Raw genomic sequence first — 21554 nt, 5'->3', positions numbered from 1 at the left:
CGACATCCCTAAGATATGAAATGGTAATTGATTTAAAAAAAATATGGAATTGAAGGCTTTTTGTTTCCTGTTTGCATCCATTAGTAATATTTCATAGTTTGATACATCTTGAAGCGTGCTTGGGATAATAGATTTGGAAACAAGTAGAACTGGGAATTCCATTCCGCCTTTGTGACAGACCGGTCCGTCTATCCGCCTGTGTCGGACACCCATTTTGTAGGCAAAAAATGATAAACTGGAAACTTAAAAAAAAAATAGATGGACTAAGCATAGGAGGGAACTCATTTTTTCCGTCTGCAATTTTCTTTCGTCCATGGCCGCGGTGAGGCTTCCAATTCCCGAGCTTTTTGACAGCTTCTGGGTCCTAAAAGAAGACGCATTTAGTTCAGTGATGGTGAGGCTTTCGTGTCAAATTTCACTCAGCGGGGGGGTGGAGGCTGAAGTCGGTAGTTGGAAATGCTAACGGAAGCCGGTATAAAATGATAGACGGAGCGACCTATAGGTGATAACTATTTGGGCCGGCTTGACAAAAAGACGGATAGATGGACGACGGAAGAATACCCAGGCTTTAGACGGAAGGCGATAAACTGACCGGGGATTTTTGATAAAATGCCCACCTCTGGAAATAAGATTTTCCAACATTTTGTCCCAACTACAAGTATTTTACTGCTGCTGCTGTACAGAGGAAATACATGAAAGAGACACCATTGTAGGCCTGGGACAATAAATCGGTTAACATAATTTGGTAACACCCACATTTTTCTCTTAAACCTGTAATTAATCATTTTGAAACCATATTTGCACCACCTGGAATCATATTCATGGACAAGCTAGAGCCTCATCACAGTGCGTCCTACCTTGAAAGCATCTTCCACTAAATCGTCGTGCCCTGTTAAACTTGTTTCAGTGTAAATTGAAGCTGACTTGAGCTGACCTTGCTACCTTTTTCTAATCTTATTATTTTACCGGCACAAGCGCACCCCTATTGCTTCACTAACTTCAGCGCTTGCTTTGGTATTCGCACTCTTCCATGCTTCCACTCAACTAAAGCGCAAAACACCCTCACACCGGAAACGTGACTGATTTTCGTCATCCTGATGATCGACTAATTTCCGAACATGTTTATTCCTTGTACCGATAACAATTGACTGAAATGAAAATAGTAATCCGTTGAATCCTTTAATAGATCTCGAAGCATTGGTGTATAGAAAAGAAGGCTTCATTCTAAGATCTTTCTCACAGACATAAGATGCCAGTTTGTTTAATGGCTATAGACAGTGGACTGCAAATGTCTTCACAATATCTGATGCCAATGTACCGGAGGATGGCAATCTTATATGTTGCGTAGCCCTTAGAAATATATATATAGCACACATCTGCTGTTTCTATGTCACATTATTCACACGTACAAACGCGCGCGTTCCCGATGGTCCTGTATGAGATCAGAGTCTCGGCAGTCCCTCGACTGTCACTCAAGCGCAGGTACCTGATGTGGGCGGGGCTGCGACAACTCTCAAATCTGGCAAGTCAAATGTTTTTATTTGCAGGCAAAGCGAGTCCCAGTGTGTGTGTTTGGGTTTGTGTACCATATGCAGTGCGCCAAGGAGGGCTCTCTGGAACATATTGGTGCTTGTACATAGTGGTTAATAATAGTAGCAAACGCACACAGCGATGGCAGCTCTGATGTGCGTGACAGTTTTACAGCCGCGCACGCCAAGACACACGCACACGCACACAGACCTCCTGTGCCACCCAGCTCTCTGTCTTTGTTGACTTTTCAATTTTATCACAAATTCTGAAAAGCAGCTACTTCCCACCGACCTCACCTCACCTCCTCTCCCCTCCCCATCCGCTGTGCTTCATTTTTGGGCACATGCACACGAAATATATAGAGGCAGACTCAGCCACCCACACACCGGAGCTCGTACACTGATACAAATGTACATGCTTAACCCCCCCCCCCCCCCGCATCCATGAAAGCAAAGTACTTGAAGCAGGCAGGAATTCACATACATCATACACTCAAATGCACATGCACTCAAAATCCGCCCCCCCCCTTCTGTCATAGCTCATTGTTGCTTTTGCTTGTTTGTCTGTGACAATGCTTGTGTTGTGCTGCAGTGGCAGCTTTATGGTTTGTTAAAGGCGGGGTGGGGGTGGGGGGGGGGTATCGGTGTCTGCTCCCCATGGCAAGGTCTTAGCACCAGTATGCATCCCAAGCAGCAGACGCCCAACGTGTCATCATCAAGATCAGTTTATAGGGAGACCGACGGCGCGAGAGATGGCAGAGGAGCAGCCCGACCCTCAGCTCGGACTTCTCCCGTCACGAACAAAAATGGAGACGGGCCTCGGACTAAGTGGCCAAGCTTGGCAGACGCGGCGGGATAAAGCGAGACGAGTGAGGCCGGAGCATGGCCAGTCACCAGGATTAGTCTGCGGTCTTGGCGGCAGCTGAAAGAGAAGCTAGCTAGAGAGCGCTGACGCAGACTGTCGGGAGGACCCCGCCACCCCGCACCTTTTTGGGAGCCAGGAGAGTCAAGAGCGAGGGGCAGACAGACACACGGACAGACAAGAGTGCGGAGCCGGCGCTGGGCGACTGCGCGGCTGTTGTGGTGTGGCTCACCCATATGGTGCTCTGCTCTGTTCCTGCTCCCTGTCTAAATCCATATGCTGCCGCTAGAAAAGGTCCCCCCCCCCCCCCCCCCCCTCACACACACACAGCCCTCGCGTCCCCTCCCACCTTACTTGAAGAGCATAGACACCCTCCCTTCCTCCCCCTCCAGCCCACAAGGGAGGTGTTGGGAGGTAAAGCCCCGAAGGCTTGTACTCCCCCCCCCCTTACCTCTTAACCCCTCTGAGCTGCTTAGCCCATTGTCGCTACAATCTGCCACCACCGTTGCTTCTGCGCAGTGTCCCCCCCCCCCCCCCTCTCTCTTTCTTCCCCTTACTTCATCCTTTCATCTCCCTTTGGCACCCCATAATCGATGAACTTATTAACTGCTAATTATTCAAGCTGTGGACTGAGGATCCCTGCCTGTCTGTGGAGAAAAGGGACCATTGCCACTTTGTTTAGCCACGTGAAGTGGTTGATATGGCCCATTCATTTGGATTAACTGCATTCAGGAGCCACTGTTTAGTACTTGTCAGATTGTTATCACAAGTGATTAACATTAATCCTCATTTTGCTCAGCCACTTGACAGTGCCCAAGAGAGTTTTATCATAAAATACGTGGCGATTATTTGCCTTTTCTTTTTTGATACGTGTTCCTCTAAACTGTGTGTCTGTTTCGCTCTCACAGGAGGTGCTTCAGACGATACCAAAGTTCTGCTTTCCCTTTGACATGGAAAGGTATGATTCCTCTCCCCCTCTCGCCTGCTTCCTTTTCCCCTCGCACCACATCTCGGTTTCAACCTGCTTTACTCACACACGCACACCAAACATAATTTACCTTATCTGAACCTGCACAAACTACACAGATCCCATACAAGATTGGTTTCAGACCAATATTGAAAATTGGACTTCACAAAGATGACAACAGATATGATCAAAATTGTTTCTCTGTATAATGCACACACCACTGCAAACTAAACCAATAGTTTAATTAGTATCACAAAACCGAGCACTGTTGCGCTTGTAATAGCAGAATTGTTGCTGCAGTGCTTGTATGAGCACATTTTCGATTGTATTAGTTGGTCATAATGTTCTAACTGTTATGTCCTCCTCCCACCAACCACCACACACATTGACAAAAAAAGAGTACAACAAACCCAACCTATTGTCATGTTGACAGTTGCATTATTATTTTGTGAGTGTCATAATGTAATGCATGCGACGATCACTTAAGCTTGCGTGAAAAAAACAAAAAACAAACATACACTGAGCTTAGTTGACATTTTCTTGCAAACACACAAAATATACAAACTAACTGGTGTTATAATACATTGCCAAAAAGGGACCGTTTATAGGCTGGCCTTTTTCTGACACATGAAACCGCTCAGGCCAGCATCTCTCCTCAAGGCAGTGGGGTTTTAATTTTTGGCTTGGGAAAAGGGCATGATATAATTCCGTTACAAAGAGAGCGAGAGAGCGAGTGCGTGCTCCAGTGTGGAATCATTTTTTTTTTCCACCGAAGCTGAGCTGCTGCCATCTAGTGGTACTTGGTTCTTGTGGAGCTTGGTTTGTCTTCTCTCACACTTTAGAGTTCCTCAGGATGCCATACTGAAGATACTGTATATTACGTGACATTATTAGTCTTGGTGAAATTGATGATTTAATTTTTTCGTTTGCCTAATTCTATAGATTTAATGTAATCATTTGTGGTCAAGTGTTGCCTCTTCTTTGTGTGGTTGTTCCTCGTGTCATCTTTTAGAGTGTCCCAGAGTCATGTTGGACAGAACTTCACCTTTGTGCTGACGGATATCGACGGCAAGCAGAGGTTCGGGTTCTGTCGTCTTACTCAAGCTTGCAGAGTCTGCATATGTCTTCTCAGGTAACACACACACACACACACACCAAAATATTCATTAATGCTCAATTTTGGCATTCAGGGCGGTTTATTAATTTGAAAAAAAAATCATTTGTTCATCAAAATTGTGGTTGTAGTTGTTTCTAGACTATCAAATATATTCAGAATCCATTATTCTATTGATTATTCCATCGATTGATTAAATAATTTGGCACATATTTACAGTTTATGAACCAATTATTGTTGTTTATTTGGCATTGTTTAAACACAAACCAAATGAGCAGCAATGAAGCAATATCAACACCAGAGTGAGTGATGTTGACTCACCAACCTTTTTCAAGGGAGATACTTCTTGGCTACTGATTAATGTGAAGGGCTTCAGGTTCAACAACATGTCAATTACAAATGATTCATACTGTAATTGCAAATATGTAATAGATTAAACAAACTTTCCCCTCGCCCCAGAAATTACGATTCGGTTTCTGGTTTGCTTCGTAACATACCACAAAATAGGAAAAATATTGGTCATTGTTCTCCAAGGTAAAAGCAGATTTTTGCAAATATCTCATTTTGATTCCACACAAAACATAATCAGTCTGCTTTCATGAAGGACTAGAGAAATCCAATATATTTTTGAGCGACTCAAATAAAAAAAATACTTTTTCAGATGAACAATGGCTCTAAACTATTAGTCGAGTATCAAAATAGTTGTCGATTCATTGTCGATTACTCAATTTTGACACCTTTAGTTGTTTCTAATATTTTGTCCCTCTCATGTAGCTAATTAAGGAAAACTAATTATTAGAAGCACCCACAGTATGACGCCACTACAATAAGCATAGTTTTGCATAAATATCTCTCGCAAACAGTGTCAAGTGAAATTTAGCATTTTTCATCTTTGGCTGACTTTTTAAATCAACCTATCTCACGTGCTCTTTCCCCATTAAGATCATGTGCAGGACTATAATTTGGTTCGTTATTAATGCAAATATAAATGTTTGATTTCTTGTTGAACATACCTTTAGAATAAAACTGAAAAAAACCCACTTCAAATTCAAGTTTCTTTTTAATATGAGCCCAACTTGAAATGGTCCATGGATGTCCTGTCTTTTTTTTTTCCTCCATTAAATCCTCATGAGATGCAGAACCGAAAAAAATCTTAGAAGTAAGCACATATTTTTGAGTTTCTTTCTCATCCTCAGTCTTCACACTGAGCTGAAATTTGCCAGATTAAGCAGTTTAAATTCTTATCTGCCCACACAAATGTGTTAGTGATTTACCCACAATTATCCAAAAGTTGAGCAGTTTTTGATTTTGTAAAGGTGGATTTATCCTATCACAGAAGCCATAAAGGAGAACATCAAACCCAGTAAAACTGCACTTTCTTTGCATAATTACACTCCAACAAAGGCTATTATCGTTTAATTCCTGCATAATTGCATGTTGACACAGTGTTTTTTTTTTTTTTTTTTTTTTTTCTCAGATGTAATTACCCCGCCATTACAAAGAAAGAGTACTTTGGTGCAAATCTCCGTGGACATGTGTGTGCACTTTAGAATAAACTGGAAAATGTGCAAAATGAACCCATTTTTAACTCGAGCATGAAACGGATAAACAGTTAAATGGTGAAAAGAGCACAAAGCCTGTGTGTGTGCTTGCGTGTGCTTGTGTGTGTTTGGTGGACAGTCATAGGTTTGTCGCTACTCTGAAGAACAATGTCGAGCCAAGCCCCCCCCCCGACACACACACAGCCTACATGTCTTTTGTCTCTCTTCCTCTCTCTCTCTCTCCCTCCCCGTTTCTCTCCCCTCGTTATTCGGCTACTGCCACTGTGCGACAGCAAAGACGCTCTCAGTCCATAATTATGCATGAAGCCTCGCTGCCAATTAGCAGAGGCTCCCCTGTCCCTCTCGCTGAGTTAGACATGCTAATTCATTTGACATATGATGTATAAAATTCATTATGCATTCTGAGGACTTCATGACTTGCTTCATTTTTAACAGAATTGTATGTCGAAATCTTAATTTTATTTACGTTTGTTTGTGCACTTTTTTTTTTTTTTTAACCGAGAAAAAAAAATGATTTGAAAGGAAAGCAAAATGGGGAACAAAATTTCCTGTCAAATGCCAAGCACCAAATAGTTTATCTTTGATTTTGCTTTAAATAGTTTTATTTGACAAAACTAGTCATGCGTGATATTTTAACCATCTGTGTCTAATAAGAAGTTTAAATATGTCTTCTTAAAATCTAAAGCAGAGGCCCCAATTGAATCCTTATTTATAATGCATAATCTCCAGTGGATTTGAAATCAAAAGTGATGCCGAGTGTTTTTGCTGCTTTGATTGTTGAAGTGCTGGGACAATAAAATTGTCACCTCTGCTCACACAAGGAAGTGCCTTAATGAGGGGGACAGCTTTATGTGGACGGGGCTTGAAGCTTGCGGAAGCTTTGGCATAAAAAGGGCCACAGCGCACTTTCAGGCAGCTGAAAAACAAAACAAATAATAATTGTTCCTTCTTAATGTTATTTGTACGTTCTTCCGTCTCGCACTGTCATTGCCTGACCCGCCTAACTGGAAGAATTTCTGTCGGAGATGGGGGTTGTTCATTCATGGGGGGGGGGGATTGGATTTCCTGCATTTTATTTGACGGCGCAGCCTGTAGGATGCACTTAAGCGACGGCACTGCGCTGGTTAGTGGATGTTTTAACGGGTTCCTGGGAGGGGGGCGAGTACCGCTTCCTCGCCCGTGTGTAACCCTCGACCTGCAAATGTAAAGGTGAAATGAAATCTTCCAGTGAGCTGTCTCCAAAGTGCAGGATAAGTTATAATATTAGGTGCCTGCGTACTTAAGGAGATTTAAGACTCAGCCGAGGGAACAGCAGTAAAAGTCAGCACCCCACAGGTGACTCAAAGCTATTAAAAAGACTGAGAAGATTGTGTAGGATTAATCAGGGGGTGGCATACACAAAACAAGCATTTTCTGTATAGAATTAGAATACAATAAAGTTCCTATTTTTGACATATTGGTGTTTGTGAGCGCCTAATGGCTCAATTGTATTTTTTAAAGCGACTGCCTGCTGTTTTGATTTGCGCTGTCAAGCGATTAGAATTTTTTAACTAATTAATCACGATTAATCGTATTTTTCAAGCTTTTACAAAGCTTGGAACTGATATTTACTTGAGTAAAATCTTGTAATTAATATGGAAAAAAATGAAAAGTATATTTTGATTCAAAGATTTTCTAATAGCTTTCTTTGATCCTTGAATACGATTCTTTTCCTGTAAAATACAACCGTTGAACGATACACCAAAGATGTACAACTACTATGGTAATTGAATTTGGCTTTGCGAAGTGCGCAAATTATTTTGGATTTCTCCAATGAGCCGTCGAGCAACTTTTGAAAGTAAAACTACGTAAAAGTTCGTCTTTGTGACAGTGACTCTTCTAAGTTTGGCTGCAAAGTGAGCAGAGGTCAGCTGCCACAGGAATCTGAGTTAACTGAGTTGATTTGTTTTAATGCGTTCTAAAATTTTAATTAATCTCCATAGTTAACGCTTTAACTTTGACTTTTTTTTAGCCTGGGATGCTGGGACACGTCCGCGGATGAGCTGGTCGCTTCTTGGAGTGCGGGGCCCTTTGAGAAGACTTGTTTAAAAAAAGGCTGGGGGGGGGTTACTGTAGTGATGGATGCCTCCCTCTTTATCAGAGGATTTGCCTTGCACAAACACTTGTGAGCAATGAACTGTGACGAGTAGGAGTATATCACTGAGCGCTCCTAACGTAAATTTAGCAGTAACGAGAGAACCGAGCTGGCGGATAGCCAGGATAAATCACCGCATTAACAGCTTCTATTAATTTAACATCATTTTTGAGTAAAGCAAGAAGTCCTTTTATGAGCCGTCTAACAGGAGTATTGATTATTTGTTGCTGGCTTCTTTCACCAGCAATCATGTGTCTCCCTCTAAAACAAAGGATGCGGAGTGCAGCATAATGACCGTGAGTTCTGTGAGGCTTGACGGCTGCTCAGGCAGTCAGAGTTGTCTAGAAAAAAAAAGAAAAGAAAATCCATTCACTTCAGCAGTGAAAAATGAAGGATTAATGTCTGCGAGCCTGCGTTTCTAAATAGGAGTTGTGAAGGAGAGAGAAAATGCAAAAGCTTTGTTCTTAGTTGTTGGGTGAATTATTTTTTATTTTTTTTCCTGTGCGGCTTAAACGTAAACTGACCTCATGCGCGAGCGTTTGCGCTGTATGTTTTTGGACATGGCAGAAATAGGCTGATATGCAGTCAGCATGTGAATGAACCAAAGCGTGTTTGATTGGGCCTCCCCTGCAAGTGTGACCCGATTGCAGTCAGTCTTCATGCAGATGTCAAAATAAAGGCACGTAAAGAGGCTGATTGTTTCAGACTAATGGTCACTCAGCCCCTCTGATTGGTGCGCTTGGCTGCACTTGCCCAGGAACCCGGCCTGTCATTGGCCCCTTGCGGATTTAGCGATATGAACATTTGCATTAGGTTCACTTTATTGTTTTCTTGTTGTCTGTTAATTCCAGTCTACAGAGCAGCCAGTGACCCATGGCCTGGAAACTCTTCCGTCTCCAGCCAACTGCCAGAGCAGGACTCAAAGCCCACCAAGATTACAATTCATTGTTTCATACAAATACTCGTATTAATATCTTGAGCACATATCAATGTACTTCAAGTGCACCGCAGTGTCCACTTTTGATTGATTGGCCCGATTCTCCAATTGCTGTATTGCAAATTAATATGGAAACCTCCTTCATCAAGGCATTAATGGGAATTTGTGTTTATTTAATGCGAAGATGTCCTTATCTGGAATCATTATTCATGCCGTCTTCTAAAATCCATGTTAAAAAAGCAAAAGTGAATATAAATTCAACATCTTGACGGAACAGCATGTTTTTACAATTTGGTTGCATAACATTAAATCAGCGGAGCCTTCACAGCCAAACCAGTGTTGGCCTTCTTCCACCAAGAAAGCAACTTGGCCAAGAATATGTCAGCCTTGTAAAGAGAGCCATGCTGCAGATGCTTCGAGCTTATGCTGGCTGTACTTAGCGATAAGCTTACACACAAAAAAAGATGTACACGCTATATTATGCTTGTTAATGAATTAATCTTTGTCTCTTAATAACATAAGGGGACATCTTTCTATTATGTGAAGGGCATGAAAGGAAAGGGCAGAAAGGCAGCGCGTTGGAGGGGAAGAGGGCGCAGGAAGCATCTCGGGCTGCATTTTTGTTCAGCGTGTGCGTCTGTGAGCAGCATGCTTGTAAACTACAGCGGCCCGCTTCACATGACATTTTTGGTGGCTTGCTGTTTCTTATTTTTATTCAAATCTGTTGTGCATTGAGCTTGTCCTTCTACTGCCTCCTTGTTTTGGATTAAAGAGCAGATGTGACAGGAATTCATAGAATGTTCAGGCCCATGAGTATAAAGAATGTCGTAATAAGGAGATGATTGTGTTGCGTTGTGATTTTTTTTTTTTCTACCTGCGCTATTGTGTGTTGTTGATTCTGTTGAAATTTGATTTATATCCAAGCTCACTCATACTGTCCCGTTGTGTATTGTGTAGTATAGATTATAGCAACATGTATTTAATTTTATGAAAATACATTATATATATATATATATATATATATATATATATATCAATCAAAAGTAGCACATTATAGCCATTACTTAACTCATTCACTGCCAGACATTTTCAGCCCCTCTTTTACCCTGAAGTTTGAAAAAATCTGGAAAAAAACCATCAATAAATTCCTGGGATTGAATGGCTGGAGTGTGGGAAAAAAAAAGAAGTGTCAATGGCAGTGAATGACTTCGATGATTGAAAGCAGAGATGTTGTGGGGTCACTTTCAAGGGCTTGTTTGTATTTTATTTTTTTAGTTGAGTTAGTCTTTATTATTTCATTACAATAACGTGACCTAGTCTTCAAATTTCCTTACCTTTCTAAAAAATGCATTAAATATTGGGGAAACATTTTTTGGGCAGTTTTTGCAAAACTTTGCCTCATTCAGCCGCCAAATATCTCAGCTTGCTGGAAAATAGTCCATTGAATTTATAATTTGCTGTACTTTGCTGTATACCGGTAATGTCCTTCGAAATTCCTGTGGAAATACATTAAAATGTTGATAAAAATGTAGCATTCTTTTTTCGATTTGCAGTTACCTTCCATGGTTTGAGATCTACTACAAGCTGTTGAACACCCTTGCAGACTACCTAACAAGACAACAGGTAATCATCTCGTTTGCACATTTAGCTACTCGCTGTTACTGGATGTTGCGGATGTAGTGATTGACAAGTGCAAACAAGGAAAACAAAGAGGTGGTAATGAAAGCACGGCCCCCTTGGATGGGGGGGGGTGGACTCACTAGTCTTCCGCACACTGCCGTGTTGCCTGCCATCTTGGGCTCAGCTGCGCTGCTGCTCCGTTGACATTTCACAGACCAAACACTGATGTAAAAATTGAAGTTATTCCTGGTGATTTACTGCAAAACACCTGCGCACGCAAATGCTTACTTACCACTTGCAAAAGTCTGACTATTCCCCTGACTATTGACTGCGATATAGCAGCAAAGGGAGGGGAAACGTAAAATATGCAACAAACTGGGGAAACGTGCAACATGTAGTGCGGAGAGGGCTGAGGTGAAAGGAAGAGGGAGGGAGAAGACACATCACGCAGTGGGACCGCTTTCACTTGTCATGTAGTTGGTGCTTCTTCCGCAAGCCCTCAGAGGGAGTCTGGTTAAAAGAGAACAATCAGGAACGCACACGCGTTACATAAGCATTTAAAATAAACCGTCTGATTGAAAGTGACTCACCCGCGTAATGTAATAAATAGGGAGCAAGCCGAGGAGGACAGTTTTGTGTTTGAGGAAGAGAGAAGTTACTGGCAATCCTGGATGCCTTATCTGTTAGTGTGCATGATTTGATTCCTATTTACCCCGCTGCCCGTTGCAGGCGAGAGGGAGATGTTGACAGACAAGGGAAGACAGAAGAGCGATGAGGGTTTAAGGCGAGGGCTAAATGAACTGTTTCCTCAGGCCGTGTTGTTGACCATGCGTGTGAGCATTGAGCTCCTCATGACAGGAGGCTGTTGGATTGCGCACAGCCGAACACCCCCTTCCCTTGCCCCCACCCCTCCCCACCTCCGCACTCACTGTATATTGCCGCCCCGTCCTCGCTCGCTCGCGCAGTCACGTACAGCACATACATTTCCACATATTCCCAAAGAAGCAGTGGATCGCAGCCAAAACCCAAGTAAAGTTCACTGAGATAGAAAAACATATCAAAGAGTGTTCACAGCAGGGCTGTGCAATTAATTAGGATTATTACACTCCACGATTACAAAATTGGCATAATCGTAAAAACAATTATTTATATGCATTTGCATACAACGCACTTTTTGTCTCCACATTGAAATCATACTTGAATTTACACATTTGCACCTTTTTAAAATGTTTTTTAAATTTTCTTTGGTCCTAAAGGAACTTACATAATTATAGTGTGTCAAAGAAATGTATTTGTCTTCATATTTTTTACGTTTCAACATTTTCTTGTTTTGTACCAAAAAAATCAATGAATCGTTTGAATAATCGTGATTAAAAAAATTTTCATAATCGAGCAGCCCTAACTCACAGTAGTGAGTTGAACTGCAAGTGGCAAAGTGTTCTTGTCCCCTTCTGATCTCCAGCAAGAGGCCGAGCAGAAAAAATAGCAGGCTTGTTATGGAATTCATAAATGCTGCGAGAATCATTTTTGACCCTGTTTTGTGGTCAAGTGAGCTCTCTGAAGGTTTCTTAAAGCCCTTCCCGCGCTGGTAATCGGTGAATATCGGCATCTGTCTTTTTAAAAATCTAATGGCCGATGATAAATCAGTTTAAAACTGTGCTGAAATCAAAACAAAGATATGTGAAAGGTACACATTTCTGACATTTCTGTCATTTTGAAATTTTGGAGCACTTCATTTACTGTAGAAAATTATATGGAGCTATTGTTTAGCTTTTTATTTAACTTTTTAAGACATGTTGATGACCCTGCGTGATCCCTGAACTTTTTGTAAGAATTTTATAACAAAGATTTATATTGTCAAAAATGTATAGTAATAATAAAAAAAAAAAAATCAACATGATGAAAATCTGAAAAATTGTTCAATAAACATATGCTTAAGATGTTTCAGCAAAGTTAAGAGTTGTAATTTTTTTTTCTTTTTTAGATTTTGATGCCAATATTTTCCTTTTTACTGAAAATTAATATCAGCTCCAAATACATCGGCCTCCTTGACCACTAATAATCGGTATCTGCCCTGAAAAAAGCTTATCGGTCAATCTCTACAAAACACTGTTCATCATAATAAGACGTTATTTACAAATGTATGTCAATTTCATCCTGTTATATTACCAGTGGCATTAAACCTAACGAGTAAATAACGTATCTCATGTTTGCTTTTTACACAGAATAATGACTTGAATGACATGCTGAACTCTCTATACGATCTTCCTGTGCCAAAGCCCTTCACGCCAGTCAACCTGAGTGTGGTAAGAAAAAGTTGACCTAATACACTCTTTCTACCCTCCCAAGGCATAAAATAGAAATAGAAATGTATGGCTTACTGATAATACGGTGATACCATTTCAAACGTTTTGACTCATCTCTTTTATTACCATCCCAAATTGTACACCAGGGCAAGTTCGCCGTTAGTTAAATGTCTCACTGTTTACCAATTTTGTGGCACTATCTCTAATGTGCACTGCACAGTTTGGGTGTCACAGTTCCAGTGCAGGCATGCATTATGGCAGTGTAAAGAACACAACACAAATGGAGTGGATATCCATAAATCAAATCTGAAACAGACCTCTTTCACATCTAGGTAAATCTCACATATGAACATATTATTATTATTATTATTGATATTATCATTATTACAAGCTTTTTTTTTTACCTGCATTTTGGTGTATCATAAATAGGCGCAGAATTCAAACTGAGCACTAAGACTTGCAGGGTAAATATAGGGAGTAAAGGAGCTGGTAGTTAACTATGGATGATAACAGTTGGCTGAAGTCTTATAAAGAAGAACAACACAGACAGACAGACGACAAAATGCATCATAGGAAAAAGGTAGAGGACGATGAGAACTAAATGGAAACTGAAAGAAAAAAAGAGTATGGGGAAAAGATGGCATCAAGACAAACAGGAAGAAAATAGGGCAGAAATGGAGAGATGGCAAACTATGGTGATGGAGGAGAGGGACGGTAGAGCAGGCAAAAAATGTTGAGCAGGAGAAGATTAAGATGTGCTCGATTGCAGCAGAAAGACACAGAAGGCCCCGGACTGACACTCTGTTTGGAAACAACAAGTACCGCTAACAGGTTTTGGTGAGATAAGCCTGAGCTGTTTCAAAATGGACGGGCCCTTTCACATCTCGTCATGTCTCCTGCTTATCAAAAAAAAAAAAAAAAAAAAAAATGGAACGGCTTAACGAGCCCAAGCCCTTCAAAGTCAAAGAGTGTTTGCGTCCACTCTTGACACAAACTCCCCTGCTGTGTTTCCACCTCATACATAAAAAACGCTTTCTTAAACAGGTGGCATTAACCTGGCGTCTGATGGTCTTCAGCGAGCATTTTGGCCACTGTTATCTCGATGTTTGGTTGTCTTATCGCCCACTCTGTTCAGACACTTTCATTGTTTTTGGGCTTTATTCTTAGGGACGCTCCTTTTTTCAGCCAATTAAGCAACTCCAGGTCCCCGCAAGGATACTCATCTAATTATAAAGATAACTTTGCAACATAATGACACTAATATGACACAGTCAGTGTATCAAAACGAAGGTTAACGCGTTCACTTCAGATTCTTTATGATTTAGTCTTCCTTTGTCAGCTCTAAAAAAAAATCAAAAAACAACAACTTGTGAATCTCAGGGTGTCATTGAGAAAGACGCCGCAGGAACAGAGGTGATAACTTCATCTTTTTTGTCGAGAGAAGCCACTTGTTTGATAATTAATTGATGAAGCGAGTTATTCCCCAAAAGTGTTTTTTTTTTATTTTTATTTTTTTAATCATGCCAGCCAAGAATAGGAACCCTTGTCCCCTTTCATGTGTGAACCTTGTTTTGCTCTTTTCTCTCCCTCTCTCATTGTGCAAGAATGAGCAGTTGTATATTGCCACTGGGCAAGTACTGAGAGATCAGCAAAGCAAGGAACCGGTGAGTGAATGGCAGAAAGGGAGGAGGAGGAGGAGGAAAGGAGGCTGCTGTGAAATGTGAAACCGCGGCTGTACTAACCACATGGGAGCCACAGCTTTCCAATCTGGCCAAATAAGCTGCACTATCTTTTTAAACATAACAAAAACAAACTATCCTGGGCTTTGGTGTGTGCTGCTTCTTCTCTGGAAAACAATCAAACTTTGTAAATGATTAATGCCTTTCCACATTGACGTACTCTCACCATGAATATCAAGATTTTTTTTTTTTTTTTAACTCACCGGTACATTTTTATGTTTAAAGCAAAGGCAATTGTGCTCCAAAAATCTCCTTGATGCCTTTCCAGTTAACCCACTTTCAGTGTTTTTGTATAAACATAACGTCGAAAGAAGAAGAAAGCAGACAAGCGAGCGAGCAGCCGTTGAAAGCCTGGATCGAATTACGGCGCCTGGTTTGTTATTTCCATAATGCCATGGATTTGTAGACCAATGGGAAATCATAATCTAGCACACAGAACGCACGAACGGAACGCAGGCATGCATAATAAAACGTTTATTCTCTATAAATCTTGTTTGTAGTACAGTTAGTGTAGGTGTCTTTTTGTCTGACAGAGGTTATTGCTTGGTTTGGCTGAGTTGAGAGCATTTATTGTCAAGAGTAAATAATACTTGTCAAGTAGAGGACAGGTGATGAGCGGTCATTTTGTTGAAGTATGAATTCAAATCTACGCTGTCAAGTATCTCAGCTTTCAGGGATCTCAAGTTTCATCCAAACTGTCACAATGCTGGACAATAAGCGCAATCCGCAGTGACCTCTGTGACTCTTTGTTAATCTTGGAATGGATGAATCATCTTTATGTTTTGTTGGCAAATTTGGTATCGACATTCACCGGAATGGGTACGAGCTACATCTACCTGGTTTATTTTTTTTGCACTGGAAGCTCTTGAATTGAAAATACGCATGAATAAAATGTCATTTAGTCATTAATCATATTCATATGCTGCAGTTTTTAATAATATACTGATATCCGTTGTTGCAGAAGAGAAATAAAATAATCCGAATGAGTTTGGGATTTCTGCTGCTTTTTAATGTTTGTGTTGCATGTTTGCCTTATGCAACAACAATGACCTTCCCCCTCGGGAAATATAGCCATTTGAACAATAACATGAGAATGTTTTGTCAGTTTTCATCCATAATATAGAAACACTGGGGAGAGGAATATTTTGCACAGTTTACCCGAGCATTTTCTTGAGTAATTACGCAGATTTGCACAGTCTGTGAATGTGTCTCAATTGACTATTTATTACCTCATTGGTTTCCTTTCTACTGAAGGTAATGAAAAAGGAACATTCATATACAGTGCATGCATGCATGTAAAATGATTTGGATGATGTCTGAAGTTCACCCGGCATTGTCTTAAAATCCTCCAAATTTGGTGGTGATTTTTTCTAGAACCAATCAGATCACTCCTAACTAACATAACGCTGATTACCACCCCATTCTGTTGGTTGCGTTTTCTGGGTGTCTGCATTTCTCCTATCAATTCTTCTTTACCTTCAATCCGAGAATTTTCTTCACTCTCTTTGTATTGAGATCAATTGATTGAGAGATTTGTCATGGTTGCAAATTCATGTATGCAGCAGTCAAATTAACATTCTGGAGGCAAATGTTAAAACATTTCTCAATGTATTTAAACTAGGAATGGACGGATCATTATCGGCTCCGATATTCAGTGTTTTGTTGAATATCGGCATCAGACTTTTTAAGAATTCTGATGGCCGATAATAAATCAATTTAAAACTGTGTTAACTTCAACGAAGTATTTAAATTTTCAATTAACTTTTTGAGATTCGACTGACCCTGGGAACACTAGGTACTTTTTGTTTCTGTTTGAAATCAAAACAAAGTGAAGCGAAATTTGAACATTTCTGTCATTTTTACATTTTGGAGGACTTTAGTTACCGTAAAAAACTATATGACGCTATTGTTTACGTTTTTATTTAACTTTTGAAGACACACTGATGACCCTGGGAGCTCCATGAACTTTGTTAGAATTTTACAACTAACATCTATAGTGGCAAATGTTTATAATAATAATAAAATAAAAAAATCAGCATTATGCAAATATGAATATGCTTAACAAAGTTAAGAGTTTTATTTATTTTTTTCTGATTTTGACGGCAATATTTTCCTTTTTGCTGAACATGAATATCGGCTCAAAATATCAGTTATCGGCCTCCCTGACTACTAATAATCGGGATGGGCCCTGAGAAAAAAAACCCCACATTGGTCCATCTCGAATTTAAACATAGTTATTGTTCGATGCTATTTAAATACAATAGTGAAAGTCCCATCTCCCACTCCGTCGTGGGTTTCGGGGACACGCCAGCAACAGATGGTTGAGCGAGGTAGTGTGTGCTTCACTTGGTGTTTTGCCTACCTGTCTCCAGACAGAACCCCTCTCCGGCCTCTTTGATCGAAACACTGAAAGTGCCCTGCTCTCCCAAAGTGAGACAGGCAGCTCTGTGATCCTCCAAACAACCTGTGTTTGTGTGCGTGCGTGCGCACACTGGCACACACAAGCGTTGCTGCTCCACAAGCCTTTCTAATGCTTAAATAAAGACTCAGTTTTCCACCAGAGACATCACCCCAGTCAGTGTCTATGGGGAGATGAATTTCTATTGAGCTTTCTCTGTTCTGCAAGCCCGATAAAAGCAGCGGCACAGTTCAGACACCAGCTCAGCAATTCATATAGACAGAGCTGAAGATGAGCCATAAATCATAGAACAAAGTCACCCCCCCCCCTTTCCCTCATTTTCTTCTATGTAAGTGGTGTGCTTCACTTGTGACCTTCTCTCTTCTTTCTCCTGCATGTTTGTGTTTTCCACAGCACTCCTACTTCATCGCCCCGGATATCAATGGACTGCCAACTATCCCAGAGTGTGTAAGTATTTGTGGAAAACCAGACAGAGAGAGATAAAGTGAGCCCTCTCTTCTGGAAACATCTCTGCCTCTAATCGTATTTAACCAGATACACTTGTCATCTTTTGAAATTATTGCATCATCCTCTTGTTTCAGTTTTGTCTCCTGGTGCTGATACATTTTCCTGTTGAAGTTCAGTGACTTCCATGGGTATTAGATACTTTAGATTTAACTCGCCCTTTTCCCTGTTGATTTTTGTGTTTAAAGCAGAATTCAGTCAGGCATCTGTGCATACACATCTCAACCCCTTTAATTCCGTGTTTTCACTGTTCGCTTTTACAACAAAGTAATAGGTGCAAGGTTGTAGCCCAAGTACAGTACGTCTCCGCAATGAGAGCACGCGCTCTAACCGTCTGAAGCCTTGACACTTTTCTGTAACGTGCTGTACAAGGACAGTTTGTTATGTGCCTGCATATATCCCTCCCTTTTTGCCTATTTCCAGAGAAACCTGACAGAATACTTTGTGGCTGTGGATGTCAACAACATGCTGCAACTCTACGGCAGCATGCTTCACGAGCGGCGCATCATCATTACCTCAAGCAAGCTGAGCACTGTGAGTCCATTGGCTGGATCAGCCACAGGAAAGAAGCTTTGAAAAACAATGTGCCACATAGTGTCAGTTAGTCGTCATGCGACACAATTAGTTGGGAAATACTTCTCTTAACATCATATGATGCGACTCACCTTCATTTTATGTGACGTTTAATTCATCTCCAAGAGAGCGCAGTAGTACAGAGAAAATTTACTTTGGGATCGGCATCGAATTTTGCTTTGCCTGCACTTGGTCCACGTACTGAAGCGTTCCGCTGAACCCAAAAACATCTACAGTGCAACTATTAGGTTAATTCCCTGTAAGTGAGAATGTAACCGTGAATGGTTGTGCGTGTTAGTGTGACGGCATTGTTCAGCGGTGCCGTGAGCAGTTGGGGCTGCATTTCCTTGCTCAGAGGCACCCAAGCATTGCTTTGGACTAACCTCTCTTCAGGAACCTGTCTCAGTTTCAGCATTTTCCACATCATAATTCATTTGGGTATTGAAGCCATGACTCTCTGGTCCAAGGTCGGATCAGTATCGACTGAGCTTTTGAACTACAACAACAGCAAAGAATGGGAATTGTTAAACGGAGGGTCTCAGTTTTGATTCTCCTGACTGGAGAATTGTGTGGGGAATTAACGACTGCCCTCCCTGTATATTGCACTCTATTTGTGGTTTAAATGCACTTGAGCAACCAACTTACCACTGCACCCTGATTCTGGAAATCTGGCAGATGCCCCAGTTTGTCACAAATGTAGAGGTCAATTTCCATGCATTTGATCCCATGATGTTAAAAAGGGTGTTAACTGTGTTTTTTGTTGTTGTTGTTGTTTTTTTTTCAGGACCATTGCTTGGTCCATTTTTTTAAAGCTTTAAATTGAAGCTAAATTTGAGTAAAGAATCAGTGTCAAATATGCTGGGGTGAAGTTAAGAAAAAAAACAAAAAAAAAAACAGTTAATTACGGTAAAGCGCCAAAGCCACAGTTGCTGAACAATTTTGAACGATTGAACAAGATACACATCTGTCCATCCATTATCCAATTATCTGATAGTACACACCCGTTATCCTAACCCTCACGAGGGTCGCGGGCGCGCTGGAGCCTATCCCATCCGTCTTCAGGCAGTAGGTGGGGGACACCCTGTATTGGTTGCCAGCCAATCACAGACAAGAGCTACGGTCCAATACTAAATTAGAAAATTTGCGAAGATCCACTGTAGCCACAACTCACTCAACCTGACCAGCTGCAGCTGTCACTCACTAGCTGACACCCCTTAAAATCACAAATCCAGCACACAAGTACTGAGGTACTACATACATTCCCCAAAACGTTTTCTTGCTTTACATTGTCCTTTATTATGCTTTTTAGGGGTGTAACGAATACCGATTTGGATCTGAAAATGGGTTTAGATTTAACTGAGCCGAATCAAATTGTTACACTTTAAAATGAAACGCTCTTGAATCGTATCGCACCCTATTTTACATATTGAGTCGTCTAAAATGAGATTTGGTCATCATGTATAAAATGGTATCGTAAATCAGTTTGATGTTGCTAATTTGTTGCTTATTTGAATTTAAGTAACTTTAATAGCTTAGACTTTTGAGACCTTTAAAATATTGTTACCTATTAACATGGCAAAAGCTACAGCCATACCATGTCAAATCGAATCGTCATCCCACTGAATCAAACCGAATTGAATCATTCCACTTGAAAATGTACAAATCTTGATTTGTATTGTCAATTATTGGATAGATGCACACACCTATTTTTTATGTTTTTATACACTATGACGCTAGATGTCTTAGTTAAAAAAATAAAAAAATAAACTGCTTTTGGGGGGTGGTGGAATCGATGGATTAACGACCTTTCAATTAATTTCAATGGGGAAAATTTAGTTGATACTGTACGAGTAAATAGTACAGCTAGGCCACATAACAGATTAAACTCAAAACTCAAGGTACCACCGTATTTATTCATTTACAGCCTCCGAGACCCAATGCCTTCTTCATATGGAATTCACATTCTAATTTAGCCAGAATGTCTATTTGATTGAATATGAAGCGCTTCATCAATATTCCAGCAGGATATCAAACCCTAAAAAGTAGGAAGAGACAATTTCTCTGACATGCAACGCTGCAACACCACCCTGCAGTCAAACAGTTCCGCAAGTAGCAAGCTCTGATAGTCACTCCAAAGCTGGATTATGTTTGACTGTTTTGTATCTCCAAAATATTATTGAACCAAAAGCCTTCAATTATCACTTATTGGATGTAAGAACTCACATAATTGAAAGCTACTTCTGTCTGTCTCTATGAGGGAGGGAATCCTTCTAATCCCCCCCCCCCCTTTCTTCCTTCCTCTGTTTCCCATTCCACCCTACACGCCTTATCTTTGTGTTTGCTGAGGCACAGCCAAATGTTTATGACAGATGAGATGGAAGAGGGAAGTGATGTCATCCCAGTCCTATCTATGTCTCTAATGTAGCTGATCCCGCCTGGGTACCAACACTGAGCAGCCGGAGGGCCCCACACTGTCTCCCAGAGGAGCCGCATAGGCAAAGCTGAAAAAGTCAGCCAGCCCTCCGGGACTTAAACCTGTCTCCCATCAGCCTCTCAGAACAGCAGCGCCTCTCCATGTCCTCACACCACGGTTACACAGTGAACATCGTCAGAGTCGAGAGTGAATGTGTTTATTTCTCTGAGTGGCTCAAGGGGGTGGTTTCAGTTTGCTTAACGTGGAAATCAACCCAAACATATTTTTGTCAAGAATATGTTCCCATCAGGCCCACTAGTTGAAACACGGCTTTTTGATTAATATTGCGTTTGTGGAATATGAGTTAAGCAGCAAAATCCCCTTTTTAGCCATCTCAGGGGGCGGCCATTTTGTCATTTCTGTCAACTGAAAATGACATCACAACTACTCAGGGCTCAGGTAACGACCAATCACGGCTCACCTTCAGAAAACAGGTCAGCCATGATTGGTCTTTACCTGGGCCCTGGGTAGTTGTGATGTCATTTTCAGTCGACAGAAGTGACGAAATGGCCGCCGCCAGAGATGGCTAAAAACGAGTGGATTAACTCTTATTCCACAAACGCAATATTTATCAGAATGCTTTGTTTCAACTAGTGGGCTTGCATAGAACATATTCTTGAAAAAAAGTATGTTTGGGTTGACTTTCCCTTTGAATGCAATTTTGAATTTTCTGTAACTCTGAGACAAATGTTCATCTTACTTTTCTTAATGAATATACTGGCAGGATATTTTAAGAGATTATTCGACAGACCTTTTCCTCTCTCAGCCTTTTATCCGCTGCAATCCATCATCCACTCATCTGTCGATCCATCTAT

General features: G+C 40.9%; 1 protein-coding gene and 1 long non-coding RNA gene across 3 annotated transcripts in view; one reads left to right on the top strand and one right to left on the bottom strand.

Moving 5' to 3' along the window:
• Window positions 1-21554, top strand: part of dennd1b (DENN/MADD domain containing 1B) — a 120992-nt gene that overhangs the window by 45635 nt on the left and 53803 nt on the right. Inside the window, exons 4-10 of one of the 2 annotated variants that reach the window (XM_086047132.1) lie at window positions 3300-3349; window positions 4371-4490; window positions 10659-10728; window positions 12951-13031; window positions 14636-14695; window positions 17583-17636; window positions 18117-18227. In XM_086047132.1, coding sequence (XP_085903258.1) covers window positions 3300-3349; window positions 4371-4490; window positions 10659-10728; window positions 12951-13031; window positions 14636-14695; window positions 17583-17636; window positions 18117-18227 — 546 coding nt within the window. The remainder of the gene's footprint in view (window positions 1-3299; window positions 3350-4370; window positions 4491-10658; window positions 10729-12950; window positions 13032-14635; window positions 14696-17582; window positions 17637-18116; window positions 18228-21554) is intronic. The other variant, XM_086047133.1, reaches the window with a different exon arrangement.
• On the bottom strand, window positions 3951-17459 carry LOC147138228 (uncharacterized). Its single transcript, XR_015088958.1, has 4 exons — window positions 17133-17459; window positions 11018-11235; window positions 10866-10947; window positions 3951-4482 (listed from the first exon to the last, which is right to left on the bottom strand). It is a non-coding gene; the product is annotated as an uncharacterized LOC147138228 (long non-coding RNA).

Source organism: Filicampus tigris, chromosome 12, assembly GCF_054856515.1.
Source record: "Filicampus tigris isolate MCC_2025a chromosome 12, RoL_Ftig_1.0, whole genome shotgun sequence".
In the NCBI taxonomy this organism is placed as follows: Eukaryota; Metazoa; Chordata; class Actinopteri; order Syngnathiformes; family Syngnathidae; genus Filicampus; species Filicampus tigris.
The sequence above is the reverse complement of the archived record's forward strand: the minus strand, read 5'-3'. Positions and strand labels throughout refer to the sequence as shown.